This window comes from Chelonia mydas, chromosome 2 (assembly GCF_015237465.2).
Source record: "Chelonia mydas isolate rCheMyd1 chromosome 2, rCheMyd1.pri.v2, whole genome shotgun sequence".
NCBI lineage: Eukaryota > Metazoa > Chordata > Testudines > Cheloniidae > Chelonia > Chelonia mydas.
Genome location: NC_057850.1, coordinates 34,996,992 through 35,010,136, shown reverse-complemented (window position 1 = coordinate 35,010,136; position 13,145 = coordinate 34,996,992). Strand labels below are relative to the sequence as shown.

General features: G+C 42.6%; 1 protein-coding gene across 1 annotated transcript in view; it reads right to left on the bottom strand.

Moving 5' to 3' along the window:
* Positions 1-13,145, bottom strand: part of DPYS (dihydropyrimidinase) — a 45,424-nt gene that overhangs the window by 13,956 nt on the left and 18,323 nt on the right. The window contains exons 3-6 of the mRNA XM_007056108.4: positions 12,414-12,593; positions 10,938-11,127; positions 3,967-4,123; positions 1,071-1,212 (exon numbers count right to left, since the gene is read on the bottom strand). Coding sequence (XP_007056170.1) covers positions 1,071-1,212; positions 3,967-4,123; positions 10,938-11,127; positions 12,414-12,593 — 669 coding nt within the window. The remainder of the gene's footprint in view (positions 1-1,070; positions 1,213-3,966; positions 4,124-10,937; positions 11,128-12,413; positions 12,594-13,145) is intronic.

The window sequence follows — 13,145 nt, the reverse complement described above, 5'->3', positions numbered from 1 at the left end:
CTCACCCCCTCGCTCACCCCAATTTCGTGAACATTCATGGCCCACCATACAATTTCCACATCCAGATGTGACCCTCGGGCCAAAAAGTTTGCCCACCCCTGATATAGAATGGTGGGGAGAGAAATGAAAGGAAAGAAATTGTGACAGCCTTAATTGCACTGGTGCTCTGGAAGGAGAAAAGTTTTAGCTAAAAAAAAAATCAGCATACCATTCTACAAGTATGAAAAGAGAGAGATGTCATGAAAAGAGAGAGAAGTCCCATTTGGTGATCTTTCCTGAAAAGTTACTTTGACCACAGTGTTACACTTTCAAAAGCAGCAAATGGTGGGTGTGTTTCATGACTCACTTGCATAGTAAATCTGGAGGAAATTCTGTCCTGATTTACGCCCTTGGGAATCCCCCTGACGTTACACAGAGTGTAAAACGGGGCAGAATACCACCTAGAGTGTGTAAGATGTATATTTGCTTTGCATCCCAAGTCCAGGATAACAAAATAGATCATACTCAATAGAGAGAGGGGGGTGGGCATTTCTTAAGTGATAAATTAATATATTTTGAATGTACATTACCAGCATGAAATTCAGATTCACCAGGTAAAAGGAGTTCAATTCAAATTCAATTAAACCAGTGTTCTCTAGAGCCTTTAATAGTTCTGAATTGGTCAGAGTTTTCTACATTCCAGTGCCAACTCACTCAGCATGTGGTAGATAATCAACACTTCTGAAAGCCAGGTCACTTATTTAGATTTCTAGCTTTATTCATAAATGTTTGAAAAATGTGACTGCTAGCTTTCAGCTTTTGTTTTTGTTTATAGTCCAAAGGGCCTGATCCTGAGAGGTGCTGAGCACCTCCTTTGAGGGCACTGGATCCTGGAGTCAATGGGAATTGAAAATGCGTTACCAAAAATTGCATTTGGGTCCTTGCCGCTTCATCTAACCAGGTGCCGTAATAGCTACTCTAAGGGATCTGGGAAGCTAGTATTTTTAAGAAGTTATTTTAGCTTTTGTTGGGGGTACAGGATGGATTTTTCTGTTCCAACATCAGCTTAATCATGAGGAAAAAATACTCACCACTCCTTTTTCCCATATGACAGACATCCTGTCCTCTACACCGTTCACCCCGTTAGGGATCTTGGTGAAATCATCCCTCCCCAGGGCTTTCTGGCAGATGTCGAAAGTGCAGTTGTCAGTTCCTGTCACAGTTAGGTCATCACTATAAAGAAACAAGATATGCCATGAAGTGAAGTATGCCATCACACTCCTATGGACATGAGAGCTTGTGGGAAGGCTGGCCACGCCCAGCTATCCCTCCTGAAAAGAGCAGCTAACCCTGCCAATCTGAATTCAGTTCCTTGCCCCCATGAAGAGTAACTTCTTCCAAGTAGAGACATCCAGCCCTCTTCTGCAATGCATTTCTCTCCTACCATACCCACATCCAACTTTTCTATGCTTTGTTTTAGATATTTCAAAGGCCTTCTGTGTGCAGGTAGCATCCCCACTTTGCCTCAACCAAAGGGACTGGTTCTGCTCTCATGCTAATTTTACACCAGTGTTATTGAAGTTCAATGGTGTTACTCTTCATATGCACCAGTGTCAATGAGAAGAGAATCAGACCCCACATCTTGGGCAGATGACTAGGGAGGAGTATAAAAATATTGCTCGAGCATGCAGGAACATAATCAGGAAGGCTAAAGCACAATTGGAGTTACAGCTAGCAAAGGATATGAAGGGTAACAAGAAGCATTTCTACAGGTATGTTAGCAACAAGAAGGTGGTCAGGGAAAGTGTGGGACCCTTACTGAATGGGGGAGGAAACCAAGTGACAGATGATGTGGAAAAAGCTGAAGTACTCAATGCTTTTTTTGCCTTGCTCTTCACAGACAAGGTCAGCTCCCAGATTGCTGCACTGGGCAGCACAGTTTGGGGAGGAGGTGAGCAGCCCTCAGTGGTGAAAGAACAGGTTAAGGACTATTTAGAAAAGCTGGACATACACAAGTCCATGGGGTCAGATGCAGTGCATCCAAGAGTGCTGAGGGAGTTGGCTGATGTGATTGCAGAGCCATGGGCCATTATCTCTGAAAACTCGTGGCAATCGGGGGAGGTCCTGGACAATTGGAAAAAGGCAACTATAGTGCCCAGTCAGCCTCACCTCAGTCCCTGGAAAAATCATGTAGCAGGTCTTCAAGGAATCCATTTTGAAGCACTTGGAGGAGAGGAAGGTGATCAGGAACAGTCAACATGGATTCACCAAGGGCAAGTCATGCCTGACCAACCTGATTGCCTTCTATGATGAGATAACTGGCTCTGTGGCTATGGGGAAAGCAGGGGACATGATATACCTTGACTTTAACAAAGCTTTTGATACGGTCTCCCACAGTATTCTTGCCAGCAAGTTAAAGAAGTATGGATTAGATGAATGGACTACAAGGTGGCTAGAAAGATGGCTAGATCATCGGGCTCAACAGGTAGTGATCAACGGCTCGATGTCTAGTTGGCAGCCAGTATCAGGTGGAGTGCCCCCGGGGTCAGTCCTGGGGCTGGTTTTGTTCAACATCTTTATTAATGATCTGGATGATGGAATGGATTGCACCTTCAGCAAGTTCACAGATGACACTAAGCTGGGGGGAGAGGTAGATACGCTGGAGGGTAGGGATAGGGTCCAGAGTGACCTAGACAAATTGGAGGATTGGGCCAAAAGAAAGCTGATGAGGTTCAACAAGGACAAACGCAGAGTCCTGCACTTAGGACGGAAGAATCCCATGCACTGCTATAGGCTGGGGACCAACTGGCTAAGCGGCAGTTCAGCAGGAAAGGACCTGGGGATTACAGTGGATGAAAAGCTGGATATGAGTCAACAGTGTGCCCTTGTTGCCAAGAAGGTTAATGGCATATTGGCCTGCATTAGCAAGAACATTGCCAGCAGATCGAGGAAAGTAATTATTCCCCTCTATTTGGCACCGGTGAGGCCACACACCTGGAGTATTGTGTCCAGTTTTGGGCCCCCCACTACAGAAAAGATGTGGATAAATTGGAGAGAGGGCAACGGAAATGATTAAGGGTCTGGGACATATGACTTATGAGGAGAGGCTGAGGGAACTGGGCTTGTTTAGTCTGCAGAAGAGAAGAGTGAGGGGGGGATTTGATAACAGCCTTCAACTACTTGAAGTGGGGGTTCCAAAGCAGATGGAGCTAGGCTATTCTCTGTGGTAGCAGATGACAGAACAAGGAGCAATGGTCTCAAGTTGCAATGGGGGAAGTCTAGGTTGGATATTAGGAAACACTATTTCACTAGGAGGGTGGTGAAGCACTGGAATGGATTACCTAGGGAGGTGGTGGAATCTCCATCCTTTGAGGTTTTTAAGGCCCATCTTGACAAAGCCCTGCTGGGATAATTTAGTTGGGGCTGGTCCTTCTTTGAGCAGGGGGTTGGACTAGATGACCTCCTGAGGTCTTTTCCAACCCTAATCTTCTATGAGTCTATGATCTGCAAGTACTGCAGAATGACAAATTAATTCCCTTCTTGAGGTTTGACTTACTTTGTTGTTTCAGTCACCAATAAAGCCTCAGCTTAAGCATTCTCCTCATGGCTGGTTTCCTAAGGGTTCCTGCGGGACCCCCCAGTCTCTGCTCCTACTTCCTTCTGAATAGAGGGTCATGCCGCTGGAGTGAACAAGCCCTAACTGGCACAATGAGTCAGCAGAATTTACTCAGCAGTTTGATGCAGGGTTCAAACTCCTGCTAACCAAAAGGGTCAGCCAAGGAGCCGGGCATCCCAAGGTGTGGTTACAGATCCTGCCACTGATTACACCTGGCAATGTGCAGCCTTGCTGCCCCATTACTGCTTTGCTAGCAACTTTATTTATTTATTTGAATACAGAAGTGCTGTAGCTATGACCCGTTAATAAATCATCTAATAGGTCCCATACACAATACAGCAGGACTTGTCACTGCTTTTTAGTCTGCTTACTTGGCTAGTAAATTCATGAGGAAATCAGGTGTTGAAGGGTCTGGCCTCAGTGGAGGTCCCATGACATGTCCTGCGGCGTGATGCCATTCTTTATGCCAGTAGTGAGTGCCATCTGTACCAAGACTAGCAGCAATAGGTTCCCCATATACTATCTTCCCTGAAAAACATGACAAGTTAATATAATCATTAAAAAGCATTTAAGGCAACAAATACTGTAAAATGCTGGTTTTGTAGTTTCTCTTCCCTGCTCTTCCTGAAGATGGTGGATTTAAGTTTGAAAAAACATGTATAGTCTCTGTCATCTTAAACTAGACACTAAGGTACAGTAGAATACAACATGTAAACTGCAATACAGTGTCTCCGTTGTGAATATATTATTGATCATCCTCTGCTATGTTTTCTTATGTTGCTTGGGAAAGCTTTTTCAATTATATTTCTGTCAGATATACTAGTATTGATTTTTTTGTATTGTTTGCTTCGTGTGTAGAAGACATTTCAAAAGGAACATAGTCCCAGGTTATATTAAATTATATCAGAGGTCTGGAAGTTTCCTCATAGTGGGATAAATAAATTTGGAATGATTTTTCTTCTTGGCATTATAAAATGTGTCAATTATGTGGTGGTATAGGTGTATAGAGAGAGACCTTCCAAGTTTACATTTTTAACTGTCTGAACTACAATTGTGTAACAGGCAATCAAGAGAACAAAACTAACTTGGAGTAATTTTGGAGAGATGTTGAGCTAAAAAAGCTAAGAAAACTTCTGATCAACCACAGGGACATTTTTAATCACTGTAACTTTAAAAGTCTTTTAACAAAAAAACAAAAAAGCCTCACAGGAAAATTCTACCCAGATGTATCATATGAAATTTCAGGGGGAATGTTTCTTTCTGGGGAAGGTGGCAGTGTTGGAGCTTGAAAATAAAATTGTTACTAAAAGCTGCTAGCATCAAGCATGATTACAGAGTGGCTAATTCACCACACAATCAATGGAAAAAATAAAACAACAAGCATTATCAAAAACTTAAATGATATCAGATAATTTTAGATGACTTTCACTGGTATTGGCACTGCACATTCACTGATAAGGCCCTAGTTCTGGTGAACCTCTATAACAGAATATTGAAATCAAAGATGCAATATATCTGGAGTCAGTAACATTACAGCTGGTTAACTGAAATCAGGCTGCCCAAAATATCATAATGGTTCCACGTGTGACTGGCTATGTTCCCTGGTGCATGAGAATTTCATTCTGCTCTGCAGCTGCCCTACAGCCTGTTTAAAGGAATAAACAGTAATACTTGTTATGTATCTATATACAGCACTTTAAAAGCATAAACTAAATAATCCTCACCATACCCTTATGAAGGAGATAAGTATGTTTTACTAACCCTATTTTGCAAATGAGGTAAATAAGGCAAAAATGGCTAAGCAACTCTCCCAAGATCACTGAAGGTTTCAGCGTCAGAGCCAGGATTGAACTCAGTAGTTGCTGGCACAATACTATACTTGCCCTTTTTGTGCGGTGACTGGTATCCCACTGCTGGGGAATTAATGAACCTTCATGGGTGCACCTACAAAGCTTAATGGAAACTTAATGAACTATAACTGTTTCTCTCGTGGAGAGCTATCTGCATGCTTTGATATGAGCCATAGTAAAACAGGACTGCAAGGTTTGAACACGTGAGGTTTCTAAACGCTGGTCCTCTGTTTGGTTCAGTGTTTTATTTGTACATGAGAATGCCACAGCACATCTACACCTGACAGCCAGACTGAAGGATGTAGGATTTGTTTATTAGCAGGCTTGTGTGCAGTGACACATTGCAGGATTATCATGATTTTTAAACATCACACTTGGCATGGAAAGTGCAGGGAAGGAAGGAAGGAAGGAAGGATGGTCCAGTGGTTAGGGCACTGGGCTTGGGCTCGGGCTCAGGGGACTCTAGTCCAGTTCTCTACTTTACCACAGATTTCCTGTGTCATCTCGGAGAAAAGCACTCACTCGCTCTGTGCCTTGAAGATTCCCATCTGCAAAACAGGGATAATAGCACTGTCCTGTCTCAGAGCGGGAGTGGGAGGAGAAATACAATAAAGGTTGTGAGGTGCTCAGATACTGCCCACTATAAGGAAAACTGGTCAGGAATTTTTGGATGTAATCATTTTTCATTAAAAAAAATCACAATGTGTCAAAACCAAAACTCTTGTGGGGAAAGGTTTTTCAGGTCCAGGATGAAAATTCTGCTCAAAGCCAGAGAGAGACATTGGATAGCCCAGGGGTTTGGGCACAGACCTCGGATGTGGGGGACTCAGGTTCAGAACAGGGCACTTGAACTCCAGACTCCCATGTCCCACATGAGTCTCCTAACCACCAGCCTATGACTTTCTTTTCTCTCGTCCCACCTCTCCTCCCTCTGTGATGCATAATGGGGAAAAGATTGTGGGATAGAAAAGCCCAGCTCTAATCATAAGTATGTGTTCTGTACAAGTATATGTACTATCACAGAAGTATGATAGATACATACATTCATGCTGTGATGGCTGTCAAAGAGCTTGGACCCATATTGGTGAAGCTATGCCACAGAGTAAATTGATGTATTACTACAAACAGGGTACAGTATCCACACAGACAATTGCATGGCTCAATTTCTATCATTTTTCTCTGGGCCACAAGATTGTTGGGAAAGTTCCCATCTCAAGGGCATGAGTTATTATCCAGTGCTGATAGCATTGTGCAGGATGAGGGAAGGATGTTGCACTGTGACAAGTGCTACCCCAATTTAAGGTCTCCTCTGAAAGGCAACCTCTGCTTGTGGCTCTTCCAGTGGAAATTAAATGTCCACTCACACCTTCTGAAAGGGATAAGGCATAGCCTCACCAACAAGCTAGATCTCAATAGCCAGATTCTGATGTCTGTGGGACTGTTTTATTTGCACAGACAGTTACTGCATTACCGGTGTGTAATTCATTTATTTGTGAAGGCCTGTGAGATGACAATGAAAGGCACTAAAAGCATCCCATTCATTCAATTTCAAGCTAATCTAGTGCCACCTGTTGAAGAGGGGCTCAAGTTTTCAGACATGCAAGCAGTGCCTTTCTTTGCTGATTTGCATTCTTTTAACTTACATTCTCAGCAGGTGTTGTACCATTATTCCTCAATTGCTCTGTGAGGATTAGGTATACAAAAATGCTCTATGACCATTTTTAAGCTTTGATCAATCCCGATATGCCTGCAACTATTAATTAGTGTATGGCTTCTAGTGCTGCTCTAATTTTATTCTCCAGTTACACCCGTTACCAGATGGTTTCAGCATCTCTCAGGACACAGATATTAGTAATCTTCTCCCATTGGCTCAATTTGCTTTGCTTTGTCACATACTGGTGAATGTTATTTTTCTCATTATTACTTCGTCTTTGGCTTGCGGAGTTTTAAGCTTCCAGTCCCATTTATCTAATTGTATTACGGAGTTAGGCAAAGAGAGGAGGAGAAAGACACAAAGAGAAGAAGATGGGAACCCCAGGACTCTCTTCCAAGACCTAAGCAGTAGATCCTTTTCATTATGTCCATTTATTTTCAAACTTTAAAGGATGGGATTCTGCCTTCTAAGAGACACAGCACAAAATTCACATTCATGGTTCAGGTGGGTGGGGAGCGGGTGGTAATGTGACTTTAGGCCACAGGGGCCTCCCGACGTAACAGACATTTCTGAGGGTCTGCTGAGGTTACAGCAGCCTGTCTTCAGCTGCCTGTGGGAGGCAGGTCCACCTACACCTTCAACCTGCAACACTCCTCTCCCACGCTCACCATGCCTCCTACCCTGGGTCTTGTGGCGGCAGTGCTTACGCAATGCCTGTGCTGGGGGAATTCTCTCTTGCTGGGGCTGGCTCAGCAGCAGAGGAAAGAATTCCTCCCAGAGTGAACTTCACCGTGAAATACTGTGGAAAAAAGCCTGCAAAAACGGCACTGGGGGGATTCCGTGATTGTCTGCCAATAGTTCCATATCTGAGTTTCAGCGTTTACAAGTACATAGATGTTTTCAGTTCTTAGCCCAGCACACTCTGGGATGCATGAGTCAAGCTGGTTCTTTCTGGCTCATGTATCATCACTCATGATGAAGTTTCTGCAATCAGAACATAACCTGAGGTGCTCCCATGAGTGGCAAAGAGCATAAACCTGCAGATTCATTTTCAGTAATGGCCTTGAGTCTAGCATGCTGCAACTTTGCCAGGTTAAATTTGGACATTTTTGCTGATTTTACTATTTCTTGCATTTCATTCTGACCATGACTCACTGGATTTAGTGGTAAAATAATATTAGAAACTGCCTTAAACCAACAAGCAAGGGAAGGCTCTAGTAACTCAACCTGCTTGTGCCTAAAGACACTATACTGGGTAGTGCAGTGACAGATCAGACCCGTAATACCATTGCATTTTGTCACATTTTCTTGTATTTAATAAAAATACTAAGCAGGAAGCAAGCCCCTTCCGGTCTTTTTGACTGCTTTCGCTGTACTCTGGAGTCAGGTCTGTTTGAAAATAGGTTAGTTGTCTCTTCACTAAACATTTAGCTGAGCCGGCACTGGCTGCTTCTCCACAAACTGGTCTATCCCTAAGCTCATTGCCTGCTTCAGATTTATTGTCAAATCTCTCTGCAGTTCAAGGAGAGGCACAATCTTGAGACCCATCAGCTGAAATCATGTCACACTTGAAGATTTGATTCTTGCATGTTGTTTATTGGGATAAAATTTTCAGAAGCATGTAAGTGACAGCCTAAGTCCCATTTTCAGAAGTGTGATTCACACATCTGCAATTCAGAGCCTAATCTGACCTGTCAACTGAGCCTTAGCTGGAGTGGTCTTTAAGGGCTTTGTTCTGTATGTTTAGTCCAGCAATCTTCTTATTCTACAGTGACATTCTGTTTATAATTTGCCCAATTTTAGTATGTTGTTTTTGGATCAATCTTTTAAAAATTCAGGGGGCTGGATTTTTTAGTTGGTCAAAATTCACTCTCAGGCCCTATCTACACTAGAAAGGTTTGTGCTTTAACTGTTGTGGTTCTCCCCCCACCCCCATAAAGCATGGACACAGTTATACCAGAAACAAAGTACTTACTGTATATTGGTATAGCTATTCTGTAGGGGAAGCAGAATAAGCTATACCAGTCACCTTTATACCAGTACCCACACTAGGCTTTTACTGGTACAAACTATTTCAGTCAAAAAACCCGCACGTCCAACTGAAGTAAAAGTTTTTCCCGTAAAACTTTTTAAGTGTAGGCCAGACTTCATTTCTCTCATGTAAACCTGGAGCAACTGAATGAAGTAATTCCAGATTTCTTCAGGGTAGCAGGGAGCAGAATGCAATCAGTTTGTTCTTTGTGCCTAGTCACCAGTAATCCTACATGGACTCCAGGACATACATATAATATGAAGGAGACTTTATAAGTGTTATAGGTTTTGCCAGCATTACAGACTTCTGTACTGACACAGCATAGTGCAAAACACTCTTTTCCTGTCATCAGGCCTTTACATTTGCTTGTCAAAATTTCTGCTTTCAGATGGATATTTTGACTGATTTTGCAGTTTCTTATATTTGATTCTGACACCACTTGACTGAATGAATTTGCAAAGGCATACAGCAAGTTAGATTCCACGTTACTACCAGGAGTGTCACCTAGTGGACAAATCTAGTTTAGCACAGTATTGATAATCTTTGCTGCTAAATAAGATACAGGTAAAAGATTCCTTTACATATTTGAATCAATAAGACAGAATCTTATTAGAATACCATAATACGCTGGCTATCTCCAGTATGTCTATACTTCAAAACAGGATGTGGGTAAACATTACTTTAATCCTATTTGTAACAATATTACTGTGCACTTCTATGGAACCTTCATCCACTATCTCAAAACACTTTAAAGAAATTAATCAAGCCTATAAGGTAGGCCGGTAGCCAAAATGTATAGGCAGGGAAACTGAGGCATACTTGGATCAAGTTGGATCAAGAGGGAAGCCAAGTGGGATCTGAAAAGGCTAGTAATCCATAAAGATTTGGGCCCCTTCCATCATGGTTAGAGCTGTGTGAATATCTGATTTTTCAGTTTGCTGGCGGGTCAGAAAATCTGGAAAATAATTTAATTCAGGTCAAACTAAAACCAAAATCCTTCAAAATTTTTGGTGAATCCAAAAGGTTGGAAAAGTTTCACCTCCTGTTGACTGACATGTTTTGGTTTGAGTCATTTTTTGAACTTTGTTTAAATGTGAAGAAAATGACAGGGGAGACAGGGCCCCCCCACACACACACACACTTTAGCCCAGTGGGGAGAGCACTCACCTGGCATGTGGTGCCTCAAGTTGGGCACCCAAAATTAGTGAGCACTTTTTCAAACACTGGCGTTCACCAGCATGTATGTGACATCCCACAACTTGATTAAAAACCAAGTGCACTAATAATTCAGAACATCAGTGCAAGGGCCAGACTAAAGCTTTTGTACACAAGGGCAGCATGAAGTTAATGTCCAGGCTACCCTCAAATGCTCCTGTTTCCTGCTATTGGAATTCCTCATAGACCAAGTAGATAGTGAAAATTAAAGAGAGATTTTCCTCTTGCAATTAAACAAACTATTTTATTTTTATTAAAGCAGCAGCTGACTCAGAAAGTCACAGTATTTTTATATCTCTGTGCCATGACATAGCAGTGACCAACCGTGTATGTTTAACACACAGAGGACAAGTACACTCAACATCTATACACTGCTCGGAGCCACTGTCTTTCTCTCCCCTCCAGCAGCAGTTTAAAATGCCCTTACCCACCCTCCCAACTATCCTCCCAACTATCATTCCCACCCTCAGCCCCTGACAGGAACCCCAACTGAGGAGCCAGCTAAGACACCTTCCTGTGACCATCCTTCAACAAGCATGACCATTACTCTCATGCTCTGGACCAAGCATGAACATGCCATAGGACAGTTACCTTCTCTTCGTGCATTAGCTATCACCTTTGCTGCAGATTTGCTCATTACATGAACTACATAAAGAGGGCAGTTCACCGAGTTTGCTATGGTGATTGCTCTCAGTGTCGCTTCTGCTTCCACCTCTTCAGGACGACTCAGTTCATGTCCCTCAGGGCCAGTTATCCCCAGTGCTAACATCTTCTTTGCACCCTACAGACCACACAAGAATGCATATATGTTAGCGTTGCTTTAATTAGCAGCGTTAATTATATAAGTGCAGCAGTGGTTTGGCCAACTGAGCTGTCAGCTGATCTGGGTTCTAACCCAGATGCTGCAACCGACTTCCCGCGTGACACTGGGCAATTCACTTAGGATGGGATTTTCAAGAGCGCTCAGCACTGGCCTACTTCTGCTCCCATTGAAGTCAAAGGTCAGACTCCGATATTTAGGAGTGCAATTTAAAAAATGCCTAAGTGACTTAGGAGCACAAGTGCCACTGGCTTTCAAAGATGCTTAGCTGCTTTTGAAAAGCCCAGCCTGAACATCTGTATTCCTGAGTGGACCAATCAGTAGTACAGATACTTTCCCACATTATAAAGACACCTAACTACCTGTGTAAAGTACTTTGGGGTCTAGGGATGAAAAGGGTCTAGGTGAGCGCAAAGTATTATAATTGTCATTGTGTTACAGGAGCTTAAACACTCACTGGTTTGTAGTTTAGTGACAAATGCATTCCCTATTGAGGGACTCGGGAGTCTATTGAAGCATCTTTGGCTAGAGTAGTTGAAGAAACTCTGAAAACCTGGAGTTAAGTCCTAGCCTCATCATGCCACTGAAGCACTTAGCCATGTGTTCCTCCCACTGACCTCACTCCTGCTCTTCTGGGCTCACTCTTCTTGGCAGCTGTGTGGTAATGCTCTCATTATAGAAGGATCATTTCTCACCCTACCACATACTCCTGGCCCTACTCAGCGCTTTTCACTTTATGCATATAAGCACAACCCACTAACTACTTAAGGGAGCTAAACTACATATACAATAAACAAACACAACATTAGCCTTCATGTTCATGCACAGTGGTTTATCTGACATGCTTAAAAGAAATTCAGAAACATTAAGGGCCTGGTTTAAAGCTCACCAAAGTCAATAGAAAGACTCCTGTTGATTTCAAAGGTGTCTGGGTCAGGCCCTAAAAAGAATTTGATGAATTACTTTGCACTGAGTAGGCTACTTGGCATCATCAAGCACCTATCCAAAATCAAATGGGCCCACTGGTTAGGACACTAGCGTAGCATTCAGAACACCTGGCTTTAATTCCCTGATCTACCACAGAGACTTCTGGCAAGTCACTTAACCTCAATTCCCCATAAGTAAAATGGGGATAATAGCACTTCCTACATAACTGTAAAGACATAAGGCAGCCAGGTAGTGTGGGAATGGGGGACATGTCAATACCTTTGACTTCCAAATTTTAAATCATTGCATCCAACACCTACCTCTGCAATCAAATCCCCATTCTCTGCATGCACCTGAGCAATGGCTCCAATGTGCTTACACTGGGAAAAAGCTGCATACAGTTCACTGTCTCCAACCATATACAGATCTTTATAGGCCATAAACATCTTGAAGGAGTTGACCCCTTTGTCTTCAGCAAGAATTCTCATTTCTTCCTTGACCTGAAAGAAAAACAGTGTCAACAATTCCCACAATGCAGCTATGAAAAATATAATTGTTATCTTTTCCCCTTCTATTAGCCTTGCTAAACTGCCATGAGGAGATGAGGATAATGAACAACCCAATGATATTTTACTTGCCCATCAAGAAAAAATTTACTCAGACCAAGCAAGCATGGAAAGTAAAATGTTTCAGAGCAATTTACATAGCTCCTTTTAGAGCAAAGTGCTTCACAAACTACATATACACACATACAGATGTCCAATACACAAAGGATTTTCAAAGACTGGACTTTTTACCAAAGAAAGTGGTGCAAAGAGCCTGGAATTTGTAGAAAGAGCCCTGCACTGTATGCTAATTAGTATTCAATTTCTCTCTCGCAAAAGGTCAGAGCGTGGAATAGGTCTGGGCAAGTTTTGATCCGGGAGTTTAGATCTTTCAGACCAGATGCTAAACCTGCTGTGTCCCTGCTGGGAATTAATCTCTGGCACTCAAAGAGTAAGGACAAATCTGGAATGACTGACAAGGAAAAGGTTTCTGCTTTTTAGGGATGT